The sequence below is a fragment of the Glycine soja genome, chromosome 6 (genome assembly GCF_004193775.1).
Source record: "Glycine soja cultivar W05 chromosome 6, ASM419377v2, whole genome shotgun sequence".
Classification (NCBI taxonomy): Eukaryota; Viridiplantae; Streptophyta; class Magnoliopsida; order Fabales; family Fabaceae; genus Glycine; species Glycine soja.
In genome coordinates this window covers 6244114-6262395 of record NC_041007.1, presented here as the reverse complement: position 1 = coordinate 6262395, position 18282 = coordinate 6244114, and the positions used below count along the sequence as shown (strand labels likewise).

Genomic DNA, 18282 nt, shown 5'->3' with positions numbered 1-18282 from the left:
TCTTCTCCGCACATTCTGTTTAGGGTTCTGCTGAGTTGCTGTCTGATCGCGTTTCATCGCGCTCACCGTCACCGGCAAGGTGACTACACACAGGGACTCCAGTTAAATGCCATACACGATGACCCTAGAACATTGAAAATCTTCCACTCTCTCGTGTCCAGTGATACGATACGGTACCGTATTTTCTCCATTTCTTAACATTAATGCTCTATTTCGAAATTAAACTCGGCGCGGTAAGTTTTACCTTCTCACCAATCTTTCTTTGCTTTCGGTTTTCACTTTTCAGGCGAGGAATCTTGATACGTCAAAACATGGTAGAAGCAGGGGAAGAGGAGGTTATTGAATTCAAGTGGGGCACAAGGAAAGGGTTGGGTGGCAAAAAGAAGGATGTGCAGTTTTACGAATCGTTCACCTACGATGGTGTGGAATACTCCCTCTTTGATTCCGTGTTTCTCTACAAGGAAGGTGAACCCGAGCATTACATTGGTAAAATCCTTAAGATATGGGAGAACTCTGATAAGAGCAAGAAAGTTAAGATTCTATGGTATTTTAGACCTTCTGAGATTTTGAATTTCTTGGAAGGGAGTGAGACACTTGAGAATGAGTTGTTTCTGGCTTCTGGTGAAGGCGAAGGGCTTGTAAATGTCAATCCTCTGGTAATAGGGTTATCTTAATTCATAGTCTTAGTTCAACTAATATAAAGGTTTTTGTAGAATTAGGGTTATGCTTTGCTCTTCTGATGTTGGAAGATTGCTCTGTTTGCTATTAGGATGCTAATTTCTTCTCTGCAATCTGTTTGATTGGAGTATGGGGGTGAGTGACATGGTGTTGAACTGTTTAGTTTCTATTACTCGGGGCTTAACAGTGTTTGTTATGGTTCATTGTTTCGAAAATGATGCATCAGTTTGTAGCGTGTACTTTAAATCATTCCACTGTGAACTTTTAGGCTATGTGTGGATGTTTAATGGTGATTGGAAGTAAATGAAATGAGGTGGAACAAAAATAAGTGAACTGGAATAAAGTTAGCACTTAGCAGTCTTGTTCAGATGTATTTTGATAGAAACGAAATGGAATGGAATGAAATACTAGTACTTAGCTGTCTTGTTCAGATGTATTTTGATAGAAACGAAATGAAATGGAATGAAATACTAGTACTGACCCATACCATTTGAAGTCAAAGAGGGGTTTTGATGGAATATAATGGAATGAAATACTAGTACTAACCCATGCCCCTGGAGGACAAAGAGGGGTGTTGATGGAATGGAATGAAATGTTCCATTTGATTTTAAAAATCTAAAAAGTGGAATGAAATGCTAGTATCATTTCATCATGTTCCATTCCACTCCATTTTATCCTTTTCGATAAATCCAAACATAGGCTGAGTATCCTATTCTCACCGATGTATTGGGAGCGTGGCTGGAATTGAATTTTGTCCGAGGGAGGCACAATACTTTCTCTGGGCTGGGGTGTGTGAAGCTAATTTATAGTCACTTTATTATGTATGTGTCTTTTGTTTGCTGTTTAAAAAGGTAGAATCTATGCGTGTTAAATAAATAATTGTTGTTATAATTTAATTTGAACTATTAATGGTGAAACTATTTCATGCATTTTTTCTTGGTCTGGATTTGACTGGCAACATCTAACTAACTGACTATTATTTGTTCATCTTGTAAATTGCATCAGGAAGCTATTTCTGGCAAATGCAATATTGTTTGCATTTCGAAGGATATCAGGAATCCATATCCATCAGATGAAGAAGTTCAAATGGCTGAATTTGTATTCTATCGTTTCTTTGATGTTGGGATGCGTAAAATATTGGACAAGATAGTAGTTGATAAAATTGCTGGAATTGAAGGTATGTCATCCCATTTATTTGAAAATTATTCTCTAAAATTCCTCAATTTTAGGATGGAATTACACTCACTTGTGGGTATTTAGGAGAATTTCCATACATACTGTATGGAATGAAATTTTTTTAAGGCACTCATCCCATGATTTGAAAGATCAGCAAAATCATAATTTTGTTCAAAAAAAGAGAAAAGAAAAGATTGCCACACATGACAGCCTCTGACTATTTTACAAATGAAACTTAAGTTATAATTTTAAAATGTTAAATGTGATTAATTAGAGGGAATTTGGAGAAATATTCAAATATTGACAAACTTGAAAACTGAACTTTTTCCAAATTCACGTTGAACGTTTTTCTTGTTTAATGTGAAATTTTCATTACATTGATATGTGTTTTTATTTTATTTTATTTTTGTTGAATATGTGTGATTATTTGTGTATGTAAATTGAGCCTTCAATTTATTTTAAATGTTTTTATTGAACTAAAATTTCATTGATGCTCTTGACCTTAAATCATGTGCAATAAGTATAATTCTACTTAGTTTTAATTTTTTTAATATCTTGTGAAATTGTTTCTCTAATTGTTGCAGTTAAAAATATTTTTAACAATTTAGATAGTCAAAAGGTTGTTGGTCTTGTGAAACCTGATTTAGACAACAAAGAAGTTAGCGGGAACTTCATGGCAAGTAATGAAGTGGTGGCTCTTTCGAGCCAAAAAAAAAGTCAACCTTTGATTGAAAAACCAGATGGGAAGTGTTTTGACACATTAGTTAGAGAAAATGCTGCTTCTAAGTCATTATTGGGAGAAAAACCTACTTGTAGCATTGGTGTAAAGGAAGCAAGTAAATCTGCTAATGCTTTGCATACTATTTCCAACAAGAAGACTGTGCCTCAAGCCAAAGTTGAAGAAAAGAGGGGTTGTAAGGATTCTTTGGTTAAACAAAAATCATTTGCTAAACTATCACATGGTTTGATAGCTGGTTTGGAAATGAAGGAAATAACTAAAATGGATGATGGGAGTGGAAAGGGATCTATTGAGAAGAACATTTTGATGTCTAGGGGTGATTCAAAAAGGGATGATCGCAAGGATGTTGGTGTCCCGATTGGACAAATTAAAAAGGGATTAGAGGAGGAAAATGCTTCCAAGAAGGGAAAACGTGGTGGCTTTGGTAAGGTTTCTAGTTTGAAGAAGAATAATAACGGGCAAAATCGAAGGCTTATTACCTATGACGATGACAACAATGATGATTTGAAGACTATAGCTCCATGTTCATCAAAGGAGAAATATAAGGTTCAACGGGCAATGGATTCTTGTGATGTGGAGGAACTCCCTTCCAAGAAGTTAAAGATTGACAAGAAGCTAGCGAAACTCACTAGTGACAAGTTGCGCAAAGAATCTTCAATGATTTCACCGAATGTGGAACACAAGCTAGATTTTCGTCCAATGGAAGTTACTCGAAGACCAAATGATGTAAGTTGCATTGCAAGCATTATATCTTTGTCTTCATAGTTCTTGTTCTCTTGGCACTTCTTGTACCTTACTACATCACCATACGACCAAATGAACAAGATAGAGTTGTCAAGACAAGGTCAACCTCTAAGGTTGGCATTTGGCCCGACCATGCTTTTAGTGCCTAGCTTAAACAACGATCTTGTTGGGCTAGACTTATATTATAACTAAGCTTGGCCAAACTATTTTTTGAGTTTAAATTAGATCCCCTTCAACTCTTGAGCCAATTTAACTGGGAAGGCAAAGGGGTTGGGTTGTTTGATGCTTGTCAATTCGGTTCCCTAACAAAAAATGATGCATTGTTAGGGTAAAACTATTGTCTAGACACTATCAAAACACACAAAATTTCCATATTGCACTTAATTCTTTTAGTTTTTTTTTAAATGAGTTGCATCATATGTTACGCTTACAAGTTCATTTTACCATCAAACTAATGATGGAGATGAAAAATTTCTAAAATGTTGTTGAAAAATTATATAAAGCATTTATTTTGAACTTGTAAATTTTTTAGTTGATATCAAACTACTGTAAATTTTTTTAGTTGATATCAAACTATAATAATGGATAAAATTTATAGTGATAATGGATCGAAATTAGGTTGTGTTTATTGGTTGGGTTTGGAGTCCATCTATTAGGTTATCTCAAAATGTTCAAATTTTTATGTAGATTTATTTATTTATGGTGGATTTATATTTTGTAGATACATTTGAGGGTAAAAAATTACTTGTCTTTGATTACTTATGTGTGGGCTTATTTTATTATTTTAAAATATAGGAATTGGATTTAATTTTTTTTAATCAACTTTAGTTTATCGTGGTGAATAAGAATAGTTTATTTATTTTATTATCTTTTTTTTATAAAGGGAAATTCATAAAACTTAACTTTCATGTTTTCATGCAAACCCTTCTACCAATGAGGGATTAGTTCTAGTGATACATTCATGATTCCCCTTAAGCAAGTCTTCAATTCAAGCACCGTGTATGTAAAAAGCCCCTTTTGAAAGAGCAGCCTCATTGTCTCGCGGATGTTTTTGCCTCGAACAAGATTGCCTTTTGTGGGGATATCAAGGTTTAGAACCAAAGAATAAACCCGATATTGCGAATGTAATAATTTGCCCAACATAAAACCATGGTTTTGAATCCCAGGGAGTGGCACGTAGTGGCCGACCCCAATAATAAGTTTTGATCAAATAAGCCTATGAAATTTCTAACGACTCCTATAGGTTTTGTTTAGCTTTTTCAATAAGTTTCTTGGTGAGATTTATCAAAATAAGCTTATTGAATTAAGTGCTTATGACACTTTCATGTGATAAGCTTATGATAAATAAATATTTAACTAAGCTTCCATAGTTAAGGTTGGCTTAAGTGCTCAACCCGTTTGACAACTCTAATACAACTTCCAATTTGGGATTGGTGAAAAATTTGGTGCTCATTCATTTTGAATGCCGAAGCTACTATTTTAAATTTGGTTCTCATTCATTTTGGTAATCTCTCACCAGTGTGTTTCCTACTGCTTTTGGGTTATCAATTTTGTTGCTTTAGAAAATTTGGTTGACTTCTCCGATATTGAGTTTTGATTTAGGATAAGTTTTATTAAGTCTTTATGAAGGATTGGAAGTCAAGTCGGAATGTTGGTTTGAATGATTAATTGAAGTAATTTAAGGCTATCCTGACGAGATTTCAACCAAATACATCCATTTAAGTTTTGAGGATACTTGGGGCGAGAAATTGGTGAGATGTTTTCTCATCTTGTTGTTTTAGAAGGAAGGCGTGACTAGAAACTATTAAAAAATGGTCTGAACCATCAAAATATGGCTTGAGCATGCCAAGACATGGCTCAGTTCGTTGGAAATTCGTCATGAAATTGGTTTAGGCCATGGGGAATATGTAGGGAAAGTTGGGAATAGACTGGAAAAGCTAGGAACATGCTAGAACCAGTGTTGTCAAAATCTGACCAAACTGGCCAGTTGGATTGGTTGATCTAGGAACCATGCCTTTGTGAGAGATGCTTTCTCGTCCATCACTTGAGATCTCATTTAGTGCTTTGTCTTGTTGTTTGAGATGAAAGGCGCAACTAGAAACTAGTTGAAAATGGCTCGACTAGAAACTAGTCAAAAATGGTGTGAACTTTTTGTTTAGTGGGAAATCTTGTTGTGAAGTTTTTAAAAGGAATTAATAGTTAATAGATTTTACAATCGTTGCTTGCTTCTTCTTAACATCAATCCAAGTAGTTTGGTACTTTGTCTTGGGTGTTCTAATGCAATTTTTCCCTCTACTTTGTCATAGGAGGATAGAAGCAAATGGTTTAAGGAAATTGTAAGTTCTTTTTCTCACTCTTCTCTTTCAATCCTTTTCTATAATTGAATTTGCTTGTAGGATGTAAGAACCAAGTATTTATCATTGATGTTGCCTGTTTTGGCTGATGATGTTTTTGACCGAGATAAAGTGAAAGCTTTGACACGTTAGGGATGATTTGATATCATTTTCAGCCTTGGGAAGAAAAAATGAAAACTGCTTATGAGCAAGGAAGGCTTGTGCTACTTCAAAACTTAGATCCATCTTTATCTTCATCCGAGGTACAGGTAATAAGCATTCCAAATTTTTTATGGATTACATGGAGAACTAGAATACAAATCCAGCATAAAAGGACCTTTTAGAGTTAATGTGTTTGATCCTGTTGTGGAATGGTTAATTTGTGACTTAAATCCATGAATTGGTGCTTACTTGTAATTCTTTCTAGATCGTATTAGATTTGGAATTTGGAATAGAAATGTTCTATTTGCCTTTATGCAAATTCAATTATGGATTTTGATGCTTTTGAATTGGTGCATTTTCTTGACTTTATAGTGGGGTTCCTTTTTTTTTTTATCTCTAATTTTTTATTGTTTCATTGGAGATATTTTCTTTCCTGTGGTGATTCTGTTTAAAGAACTAATTTTAACTACTCTTACGGTGATTCTTATGGTGGTTTTGTTTCCTTAATTAAGACCTTGTATGAATGCAATAAGGCTAAGAATTTGGGCAATATATCAGAATGCTAGAAATGAGACAATGAAAGCTATGAGCGAGGCAAGATGCAACCCTTTTAAAGAGTTTTACCGATCTTGGGACAAGAATAGAGACCATATGATATACAAGGTTGCCAAAAATGGAGAAAGGGAACAAAGAAAGCCATGAGGGAGGCACGCTCCAAATACTTGTATAAGTAAGATGTGTTAAGGATGAAGAAGAGAAAGTTTTGGTTATAAATTAGGATATCAAAGAAGAGAATTGTTTTTATTAGTTTTTCAATTAAGGACAAGGATTGACTTGTAACATGGAAGGACTATAATTCCAAGAGGATGAACAAAGTCTTATAATAGCATTCTGGTTGAGAGGTTAAAGAAGCTCTTAAGAGGATGGATAATGGTAAAGTTATCGGTCTTGATGGTGTTTCTATTGAAGTTTGGAAGTGTGTGGGTGAACAAGGTATCATTTGGATCATTAATCTATTTTATGAGATTGAGATATAAGAAAATGCTGAATGAGTATTGGTTCCTATTCTTAAGAACGAGGGTGATATTTAGAATTGTGTAAACAACAAAGGAATAAAACTTATGAGCCACACTATGAAATTATGGGAAAAGGTGATTGAGAGCATAGAAGAGATTAGGATTGTGAAGAATCAATTTGGTTTTATGCCAAGGTCTACAAAAGAAGGCATCTTTTGCAAGAGTTAATTGATAGGTATTGAAGCAAAGAGACTTTCATATGTTTTTTTATTGATGTGGATGTTTATCTTCTGTTTCTATTGCTGTTGTTGATAATGGGTAGCAAGAGTCTTTGATTTGTGGTCAAGGGGTCTAGAGCAGTTAAACAAGGTCTTTATAAAGGAATTAAAGTGGGCTCCATGGATGTTTTGATTCCATACCTTCATTTTATAGATGGCACTATCTTGTTTTGAGTTGAATGCTGATTCTTTTTTGAATTCTCTTGTGATTCTTTGGTTTGGAATTATTTATAGGTTAAAGCATCTTTCTAATTACGGTTTGGCAACTGGCAAGTATCAATGTGAACGCGCGGTCTTTAGCTTTTTACTCTTTTGGTTAGATGTCAAACCCTTCAATGGTCTCTTAGTCTCCTACCTATTTAGGATTCCTTCTTGGCGACAATATTTGAGTTCACTTTTTTGGGGGAACCTATTATTAGAAATATATAATTGGAAGGGGCTTCCTTTTCTTGGGCAGTCATATCTCTCTAATTTTGTGGTCCCTATTTATTATTCTTTGTATTGTTTCTCTCCTTTTTACCTTTGATATTTTCGTGAACAAAGCAGAAAATAGTGAGGGATTTTCTTTGGGTGGGGACTAATAGGTTAATTAGAAACCACCTTTTTAGTTGGGATATTTGTTGTAGACCTAAAAGAGAGGTTTGGTTCTTGCAGATAAATGGCTCTGACTTCTCCTCTCTAACTATCTCTTTATGGCATATGTTATATCTTATTAACAGTATGGTTTACATTCTATTATTCTAATGAGCTGGGATGATACAAATTTATCACTTAAAGCAACACATGCTAGCTCCTGAAAATCATTTCTCGAGGTTATGCTTCTCTTAGATCTCTTGTTTGTTTGGGTTTGGGTCATGGTTCCCATATTAAATTTGGAGGACTCTTGGGTGGGGAAATATTCCTCTTTCTGTGATGGCCTTTTTTTCTAATTTACACAATGCTCCTAAAAATCAGTTTTATTATTTATCTGATCAGACAATTTTTTGGGATTTCTATTTTATTTTTTAAAATTTGCATGATACGGAGTTGTCTGTTATCTTTTGGTATTTTGAACTCTGTATTTCATTAATTCCAGATCAAAGGATTTGGTCTCATGACACCTTTGGTTCATTTTCATGCAAATCTTAATTCCACTTCCTCACTTAATGTCCCAATCCTTTTAGACGAGCCAATTTAGAAATCAATTGCTCCCTAAGTTTAATCTTTTGTTTGGACTGCTGTTCTAAAATGTATTAATACCAATTATTTACTTCAAATAGGAAGACCTATGACTGCTTCATCTCATGATAATTATGTTATGTGCAAATTGAGGTATGAAAATGTTTCTGATTTATTTTTGCATTGCTTAGCAATTTCCCTTCTATGGAATAATTTGTTGGGTTGTTGAAGATTGGGTTTTTCCCCAGGATTTCTAGAAGTTCTTGTCCGTTAATTTTAGACATTTTGGCACCCTCGATTTTCACTTGTCAAATGTTGCCTTTGGAGTTCATTTGGGAGAGCTGTTCACTTAGGTTCTTTTTGGTGTTCTGCCAAAGGTCTTTTCATGGGGGTTGTCTCTGGTGGATCTTTAAAGCTCTTTTTGGAGTTCCTTCTTGGTTTGTTTTTTTGACTGTGCTGTCAAATAACGATTATGGCTGTGCCATAGCAGTATGGCGCAGCAGTTTTCAACAAGGTGCTATATATGTGTTATAGTGTGATGGGCTACGGTGGCCACCATGCTGTAAGCAAAATAAAGGCTTTAGATTTTACAGTTTACTGTGTGTCAATTAATGTCAACTAATGTTGTTTACGTAAATATGCCGCCTGTGCACTAATATGGTTGACATGTTCTAAATAACAGAATATTATTTGGACTGGATTTAAAGAAAGTTGCACAGCAAGGATGATCCAGAAAACTGCCTACTCCAGCCCTCATTCTGGTTAGAACTAGAGTCTCTGTTCATCTCTCTCTAAGCTTTTTAAATCCCTGTCATGAGCTTTGGATATGACAATGGTGTTATTTATGATATAGGTCAAGCTTTTGTTATATTTAAAAAAAGTGAAGCAGCAGAGTCGGTTGTTAGAAAGTTAGATGAGGGCTGTCTCTTAATGTCAAATGGGCGGTATGTACTCAACTCCATGTAGCATGATAGCTACATTGTCAAATAGTATGGATTCAACTCCCCCCCCCCCCCCCCTCTCTCTCTCTCTCTCTGTTCATCTGTGTGTGTATGGGGGGTTGGGTGGGTGGATCTCTCTCTCTCTCTCTGTGTGTGGTGGGGGGGGATACACAGTCACACTTTCACAGACATTCACCAACCATCGTAACAGACCTTTACTCACTGCATTGAACAACACACTTCGGTTCATGACACACCCCAAATAGAGCCTGTTGCGTGTCAAACTGAGAAGGAAGAGGGAATCACAATTTGTGAGAGAGGAGGAGACTTGACATCGCAAGAGAGGGAATATTCAATTTTACAATTTGTGTTATGATTCTTCAATTTTACAATCTTTCATCCCCTCCCAATCCCATGTAAGATCTTGATTTTCACAACATTGGAAAAGAGGGTAACACTTGTTACTGCACTTGCATGACTGACAATTATGTTTGGATGTTTTAAAACCAATTTATTATGTTGATTAGACACTGAACGGTAAATTTACTTTATCTGCTTAAAAGTATTAAGTAAATATATATGAGCTAACAGTGTTTTACTTATAAGCATCTAATTTTACTTTTTGGTAGACCCCTTGTTGCAAGCAGTGGAGTTCCTTGCTTTCCAAAAAAGAAGCCAATATTTTATGGTCATCATGTTGTCGATCAACTTCGGATGATGCAAATGCAACGAGAGATAGTACTGGATCCATCTTTTTTGTTCATATTTGTGACCTTATTTTGGAAATGTTGGTTATATAGTTGGTTCGTTTTCATTTATTTGTCCGTATGATTTTGGCTGTACAGAAAGATGTTGTATCTACTTCACATTGTTCTCAGCCCAACAATATTGAATATGATATGGGCATAGAGTGGTGCTTGCTGCAAGAAAGAGCAAACAAATCATGGAGAATGTTGTATCAGGTATTTAATTTTTGAATAATGTGACAGAAATCACTTCCATTTTTGTTTTATTTATTGCACGTTGATTTTTTTTTTTATCATGTTTTTATTCTTTAAGCAACAAGGTGAGGAGTTGAGTAAACTCAAAGCTAAGCTGAAGTCTAAAATTTAACTGAGGTTCATTGACCACATACAGTTTTTTGTTGGTAAGTTGTCCTTCAAACAAAGTTTTCTTTCCTTGCATCTTCTGTTTCTATATTTAACAGTGCTGAATGTTTCTTTGATTGATATCACTTCTGCAGCTGCCAACATTTTTGGCTTATGCTTTTGATTTTTGGTTTCGAGCTAATGAAGTTGTAAGTTTTCTGCTTCTAGTAATGAATTTCTACTAGTCTCATCTCTCTCTTGTCAACCACGTTTTGTTGTTTGTTTCCTCTTCGGTTCTCTGTTGTTTGCCACTCTCACTTATTATTTAGTCAACTGGGTCCTTTTCAATATTAAATTAAGATAGACATTTTTAATCTTTTTTTTGGATAAATAGATATTACAATACTAACAGTTTGATTAAACAGCCAAAAAAAAAACAATTTGATTATTGTAACTTAAACTTGTAGATTTCTCTCCTTAACACTGATTAGTGATTTTTTTCTTCAAAATTGTGATCTTTGATGTTGTCTATACACTAAAGTGAGATTATTTACAATACCTAACATTTTAAATAGCTGATTGTTGGCTATTTTAAGTTGAATTAGGTCTGTTCGATTAAGCATTTTCTTTTAGAAATTTTATTATGATTAGATAATTTTTTTGTAACCCTCCAAGAAAAGCAGTTTCAGTGTGTTTTCTTTTCGTCGTGTTAGAATAAAGAAGTTTTGGAATAAAAAATGAAAAAAGTTACGCTAGAATTTGTGTTTAGTTGATAAAAAAATACACTAAAGGCTAAAGTGAATGGGAGAACAAGGTCTATGTCTGGATTTAGATTTGGAGAGCTTGGTATTTATGTTTTTTTTATCCCCCATGATTTTTGAATTGTGAGAACTGTGTTTTGATCAGAAGCCTGCTCCTAGGTATTTTCTAATGGGTTTTCAAACTTTAATCTGTTTTGAATCTTTAACTCGCAGAAACTTGAATGGACTTGTTCACTGAGGCAGTGGCATGCATCGGGCAAATTTTGGTTTAGCAGTTGTGTAAATATTATGGGGGGTTGGGAGTTTTTGGAATGAACGTTTGTTCCATAATACATTGCAAGTTGCAACTCCCTCCCGATCAAGCTGTTATTTTGTTGCCCAGTATAAATTTGCTGTTGTTAATATACTACATATACACTGTATGGCCTTTCGGTGGGAAATGCGAAAAGTTCGGAGTTTTACCTTTTTTTTATGGCTATAATATGTTTTAGCTCTCTGATTCCCTGATTAATTAGTAATTTTATTTTTGGTCTCTAATAATTTTTTTTTAGGTTCCTGGTAAAATAAAAGTTTTGCGTCGGCTTCTTGCTATTTTCCTGACGTGATATACAAATGACAGTTTTTGGCGGTTTAAAAACTGTCATTCATTTAGTTTTAGAATCGTCCTAATAAATAAATAAAAGAATAAAAAAATAGAGTTCCCAAAATCAATCCCCCGAACCCCCAGATTAAGGTAAACTAAGAAAAAAAGCACTACACATACCTTCGTGAAATTTATCTAAAATAAGGAAAAAACTGCTTTTAAAACTTTCCGTCTTTTCTTTGTTAGTCTTGATCTCATGATATTGGATCGCTTTTGATTGCAATCGTTTGTGCCCGTAAGAGTTATTTTTTTTCTCATTTGCGCAAGGTTTTGTTGTCACAGCAGCAACAAAATGGTTACATGGTGAGTTTGAAATCCATATCGCCGAAGCTTTGGATTAACGTTGGGGGCTAGAGTTAATACAACATCTATGTCTTCGAGGGGTTACTTTTGAAACTGATTGTGAAAGGTACAAGTTCTGGAAAAGGAAGCAAGAGTCGAATAACAACTATTTGGAATTTTTTGCTCATGATTGTCGCATGTTGATGCAGGCTACTAATTTCACTTCTCTGTCTGCCACGGAGAACTGCTAATAGAGTGTCACATGGTTTAGCTCGTTCTGCTTTAAAAAAATTTCTTGTGAGGATTGAGAAATCGCCTCACGAGATTGCTTCGTTATTATTAGCGGATGTACAGGTTTTGCCTTTGATTCATTCTGAACAAAGTTCATCATCCGCTTCTACTATATATAAAATAAAAGTTTGATTTCCTTAGATTGCTTATGCTATAACAAATTGTCTTTCCGTCAATTTATGATCCTAATTTAATTAACCTGATAACACGTGATAAATTATTAGTAAAAAAAAAAAAAACTTACAAAAATGATCATTTAGTCTAATAAAGGGCCTAATCGTTGAAGAGTTTAATTTTTATACACTTTTTGGGTAAAATAGTTTTAGTGTATAACTTTTTTTTTCTCTTGTTTAAACTTAAGAATATATTTTTTAAAAAAAGTAATTTTAAAGAAATAGATATTCTTAAAAAACATAAAATTACTTTTTTTAAAATAAAAAACTTTTTGGGCCCACAAGTACTTAAAAAAATTAAAGTGAAATTCTTTGCATGTAAGAAATAAAAAAATTGGAAAAGATGAAGATCCTATTTTAGCCAAAAAGCCCAAAATACTTAAACGTTAAGTCATTAATTAAGAGAGTTTGTTATTTAGGAGGGGAAAAAAGAAATATGACCGTTATTTTAAAATTGTCTTAATAGGAAGAGCTAGTAGAGAAATTAGGCGAGTAGGATCGCAATTCCCAGTCGCAGCGAATAGCCGAATCTGTGTCCTTTGGCACTGAGTCACTCAACACAACACTCCCACCGCACTCTCATCTCCACCAACAATGGGTTGTGCACAGTCCCGAATAGACAACGAGGAATCCGTGTCTCGCTGCAAGGACCGTAAAAATCTCATCAAAGACGCCGTCGTCGCTCGCAACGCCTTCGCCGCCGGCCATTCAGGCTACGCCGTTGCGCTCAAGAACACCGGCGCCGCCCTCAGCGACTACGCCCACGGCGAGACCCACGACCCCCACCCTCCGCCCCTCGACCCTCCCTCCTCCTCCGCCGACCCTCCGCCGCCGCCGCCGCCACCAATCGACGACAGTCTCCCTCCCCCGCCGCCGCCTCTCCCGGAGTTCTCCCCCGCCCCGGCGCCGCTTTCTCGCTCCGTCACCATGCCCGCCGGCGTCATGCACCACTACCGCCACCGCAGCCCCGTCCCCCTCTCCATCGCCGAGGAGGACGAAGAGCAAGATGCAACCCCCAAGCTGGCGAGGAAAACCGCCGGATCGCCGCCTCCGGAGATGAAGACTCCGCCGCCGCCGCCTCCGGAGTCGAAGGGCATGGCTTGGGATTACTTCTTCATGGTGGAGAACATGCCTGGACGTTCTCTCAGTGCTGAAGATGATAATGATGATGATGATGATGATGATAATCATATTCATAACCATAATCATAATGATGATGGTGAGCGTAAAATGGAGAATGTGGTTGAAGATGAGGTTGAGCCTAAGACACCAGATAAAGTGCAGGAACATGAGAATGTGAGTATTCATGAGGAGCATGATGATGGGATAAGTGAAGCGAAGAAATACATTGAGCATTCTAAAACTGCTCCTGCTGAGTTTAGAAGAGCTATAAAGGTGGTTCCTTCTGTTACTCTTATGCAGATTCTCAATGTCCTTGATGATCACTTCTTGAAGGCCTCCGAGGGCGCTCAGGAAGTTACCAAGATGCTCGAGGCTACTAGGTTGCATTATCATTCCAATTTCGCCGATAATCGCGGTAGGGGTGATTTGTTTGTTTCTTTTTAATAATGTTTTCAAGTTGAAGTTTGTTGAATTGAGATTGTTTGATTTCATGTGGTGGGGCTGTTGTGGACAGGGCACATTGATCATTCTGCTAGGGTTATGCGTGTCATAACATGGAATAGGTCCTTCAGAGGTGTGTCCAATGGGGATGCCGCTAAAGATGACATTGATTCTGAGGAATATGAAACTCATGCCACTGTGTTGGATAAGTTGTTGGCATGGGAGAAGAAACTTTATGAAGAAGTCAAGGTAGGTGTCAATGTCCATGATTTGTTGCCTTTGCCATTATGTTTTTATTCTTGGTAGAGACTATTAAGAATATTTATTGAGTTCAATTTTCATGCATTGCCTCTTTAAAAAATTTACATCATCAACCAATCAGAAATCATATGATTTTTTTAGGGTAATTATTATAAATGTCAACAAATTTAACAGGATTTGTGATTAGATGGCAGTGTAAAAATCCTTTACACGACCACTGCACACACTATTTTCTCATATTTGTATTCATATTTTGTTGAACTATGATTTTCTGAGTCACGTTGAATGTTTAGAGCTGATTTTTCTATGAAATTTCTCTCCTTGTCAACAGCAAGGTGAGCTTATGAAGTTTGAATATCAGAGAAAAGTTGCAATTCTAAACAAGCAGAAGAAGCGTGGTGCCAGTGCTGAATCCTTAGAAAAGACTAAAGCAGCTGTTAGCCATTTGCATACAAGATATATTGTTGACATGCAGTCGATGGATTCAACAGTTTCAGAAGTGAACCATATTCGAGATGCCCAGTTGTATCCGAAACTTGTTGCTCTTGTTATTGAGTAAGTATTGCCGATAAGAAATTTGACAGATGTAATGTTATTGTTATTGCCTCAGTTGATTTTATTCTGTGGCATTTGATATTTTAGAGGTGGTTTGTTTGTTGCTAAGCTTGAAAGAAGAGTCTGTGGAAGAAACCAAACATTATTGTGAGCTTCCTTTTCTGGTTGACAGCATCCTGAACTTGTAGCTTGTTGGCCTAAAATAGTTTTTAATGTGAAACATTAGAACAAAATACAATCCAGCATCCTAGAAATTAATATTTCAACCTAAAAAAGCATTTTATGCTGCAGTTTAGTACTTGGCAATTTATATGTCATTTAAATTCTGACCTTGGATACCGAAGGGCATTTTAATTTTAATATTATAAAAAAGATAATCATTATAAGAATTATATTACTCTAAATGTGTAGTAGTTTCTTAGTTCTCAATGCCCAGACACTGCTACTAAATTTTGAACTAGTGCTTTGTGTTTGTTTTATCTGACTTGTTTTTTTTTTTTCTATTTCTGAGGCTGTACACTGATGTACATTTCAATATTATAAAAAATCTCAATTTATTATTATAAGAATAAGAATGATATGGCATGTATACTTTCCTAGTTTTCATTTGTTTTGATACTGACTACTACTGGATCCAAAATTTTCTGTGTGATTGTTTTATCTTTGCTACTACACCCACTGTTTTGGATTTTTATTCTAACAAAAGGGTGGCGTAAGGAATTGAACAGTAGTGTAAAATAGCTATTTTCACCATGAATGGATCCTAATAATGGATCTGCTTGATTTCTCTTCAGGATGGCAAATATGTGGGAAAATATGTGCTTACATCATGACAGCCAGCTGAAAATAGTTACAGACCTCAAATCTCTTGATATTTCTCAAGCTCCTAAGGAAACAACCAAGCATCATTATGATCGCACTGTGCAACTTGAGAAAGTCATCCTGGAATGGCATTTACAATTTGAGAAGCTTGTGACTCAACAGAAACATTACATCAAAGCTCTTAACAGCTGGCTAAAGTTAAATCTCATTCCTATTGAAAGCAACCTAAAAGAGAAAATCTCATCCCCTCCAAAAGCTCAGAATCCTCCAATCCAAGCCCTTCTCCATGCATGGCATGATTATGTTGACAAGCTTCCTGATGAGCTTGCCAAATCTGCTATTTCCTCCTTTGCTGCTGTGATAAAGACGATCTTACTTCAGCAGGAGGAAGAGATGAAGTTAAAGGAGCGATGTGAGGAAACCAGAAAGGAATACTTGAAGAAAAAACAAGCATTTGAGGAATGGTACCAGAAGCATTTAATGCGGAGAGGGCCTGATGAAGCAGAACATGAAAGAGGAGAGGAAGTAAACACAAATAATCCTGTCTCGGAGAGGCAGTTTGTTGTTGAGAGCTTGCAGAAGAGATTAGAAGAGGAAATTGAATCCCACCAAAAACATTGCATTCAGGTGCGAGAGAAATCACTGCAGAGTCTCAAAACTCGCTTGCCTGAACTCTTCCGTGCATTGTCAGACTATGCTCATGCCTGTGCTGAGGCTTATGAGAAGCTGAAGTTAATCACACAGTCACGAGGTGGTGGGGCATAAAACATGAAGCTGTTTTGCTCACTTCTGTGAAGTTGTTTTGTATTTCGAACCTATGTAGTCTGCTGTTCTCCTCACACAAGAAGGCATAACATTTTTTACATCAATCTTGTGTGAAAATTTTGCCGTAGCTTTTAAAGTTCTAACCATCCTTGATGATGTAGCATATTGCTTAAGTGTGTATTATGTGCCTTAAGGTAGTTGCGTAATGAAGTAGTGATTTATTTGGCTCCGCAAGATTATTCAAGTTATTTAGTCCAAATTCAAAAAGATTATTATATTCACTTTAGTCGTATGCTATTACTCATCATGCTATTGACATTTAAAGGAATATTAGCAACATTCTTTTTAACACTTTTTTTATTATTGATTAAAATTTATTAAAAATATAAATTTTGGTGGGTTTTACTTATTACAATTTGTTTTTTTCAAAAAAATTCAGTCAATAATAGGAAGTGTTGCTAGTATTTCTGTTTATCTAAATCACGAGCATAGTTAGAGAAGTCTGTATACCCTTGACCCTTGACTAGTGAAAAAATAAAGATGGAAACGGAATCTAAACTTGAGCAGCTGTATTTGTTTCATATAAAAAGTGGTAGAATAAGTTAAATTGCCCAAATGACGCTTTTAGTATAGTCCATCTGAAATTGATGAAAGGAATATTATATGTCATATAACACAAAATGTCGTGACTAAAATTGAGAGGAGTGCATGTGATTAGCATCACTTTTTGATGAAGTTAATATTTTTAAGCTGACATTTCAAAGAATCCTAGTGTGAACAAAGAGGTAGACGGCTATCAAACAAATGACTCTTGCAGATGTTTTATTTTGGCACATAGAACCTTATAATTTTAATCCAATGGTTGACAACACATGCGTCTCTTCCAGAACTCAAACTGCTTCTTGTCATGGTTGGCAGCGGTTCAAACTTAATTTCACCCAACATATTATACATTAAGGATAAGATTAGGAATACCACATCTTAAAAAACAGGGTAGTTAGCCTTTGGAAAGCCTCATAAGAAAAGACCAAAAGGGGTACCGAAATACCCCATATCCTTGGATTCAGAAGCTCCATTACATTGCATGTGACATGCTTGATATCTCTCTCACCTTGATTTAGGAGCTTTAGGTATGAAGGAAAACTTGGCAAATGGATGTGAAGAAGTACTGGTTCGGTTCAAGAAGTCAAAGGACACAAAACATAAGGTTGGGTCGGAGCTACACAAAACCGTATAGGAGCTATTCTCCAAGCAGCTATGATGGCACAAAAACAACAGTGTGGAAGATGCTATGGAGAAAGCTGAAAAGATCATCAGATCATAAGAAGAAAGTGTTCAGTTCTCACACTACAATGGAGGGTGTTTATGATCAAGAAACATACTCAATGAACTTTGATCAAGGAACGGGATGGATGGAGCCAGAAAATCTCCCTCGTTCCTTCTCAGCTCGGTTTGCTTATCCATCTAGGATCTTGCCACCAAAACATTTATTGAGTTGAGAGTGATCCTCATGCAATAACAAAACTTAGATACAGTTGTTATATGTTTTTACTGTGTACGTTTTCCGATCAGAATTGAAGTTTCGTCTCTTTTAATCAGATTACTACAAATGTTAAACTTCTTTAACTGGAAAATAGTGCCAAAACTGCATCCAAGTTTTGTAGTTGATGTCACAACTACGATATGAAATGTAAAAAACATGTCTTTTTTCTCTTGATTTTAGAGTTCATTTGTGTAATTTTGTTACACATGACTAAATGCTCCTCTCCCTCTTCCCACCTCTTTCTCTTTAGGTGTTGATCACATCTGCTTTTGAAATTTGATGTTGTTCCGGATAAAAACTTGAATCAACT

At 35.8% G+C, this 18282-nt stretch overlaps 3 protein-coding genes across 9 annotated transcripts; all 3 read left to right on the top strand.

Moving 5' to 3' along the window:
- On the top strand, positions 1 to 11552 carry LOC114415103 (protein ANTI-SILENCING 1). 7 transcript variants are annotated; one of them, XM_028379635.1, is made up of 13 exons: positions 1 to 173; positions 287 to 656; positions 1684 to 1855; positions 2439 to 3319; positions 5644 to 5673; positions 5847 to 5933; positions 8967 to 9045; positions 9138 to 9228; positions 9855 to 9963; positions 10071 to 10187; positions 10285 to 10372; positions 10469 to 10522; positions 11288 to 11552. In XM_028379635.1, exons 2-11 carry the CDS (start codon positions 312 to 314, stop codon positions 10336 to 10338), a joined length of 1965 nt encoding a protein of 654 aa, XP_028235436.1. In that variant the 5' UTR covers positions 1 to 173; positions 287 to 311; the 3' UTR covers positions 10339 to 10372; positions 10469 to 10522; positions 11288 to 11552. The 7 variants fall into 7 exon arrangements, with proteins under 7 accessions (XP_028235436.1, XP_028235435.1, XP_028235441.1 ...); XM_028379634.1 differs by having other exon boundaries at positions 5847 to 5939; XM_028379640.1 differs by lacking the exons at positions 8967 to 9045; positions 9138 to 9228.
- Positions 11553 to 12912: 1360 nt separating this feature from the next.
- Positions 12913 to 16666, top strand: LOC114415102 (nitrate regulatory gene2 protein-like). The gene is made up of 4 exons (XM_028379633.1): positions 12913 to 14000; positions 14100 to 14275; positions 14619 to 14842; positions 15637 to 16666. Exons 1-4 carry the CDS (start codon positions 13058 to 13060, stop codon positions 16427 to 16429), a joined length of 2136 nt encoding a protein of 711 aa, XP_028235434.1. The 5' UTR covers positions 12913 to 13057; the 3' UTR covers positions 16430 to 16666.
- A 752-nt stretch (positions 16667 to 17418) lies between these two features.
- Positions 17419 to 18274, top strand: LOC114414196. Its single transcript, XM_028378511.1, has one exon. The coding sequence runs from the start codon at positions 17581 to 17583 to the stop codon at positions 17926 to 17928; it is 348 nt and encodes a 115-aa protein (XP_028234312.1). The 5' UTR covers positions 17419 to 17580; the 3' UTR covers positions 17929 to 18274.
- The last annotated feature ends 8 nt before the right edge of the window (positions 18275 to 18282 follow it).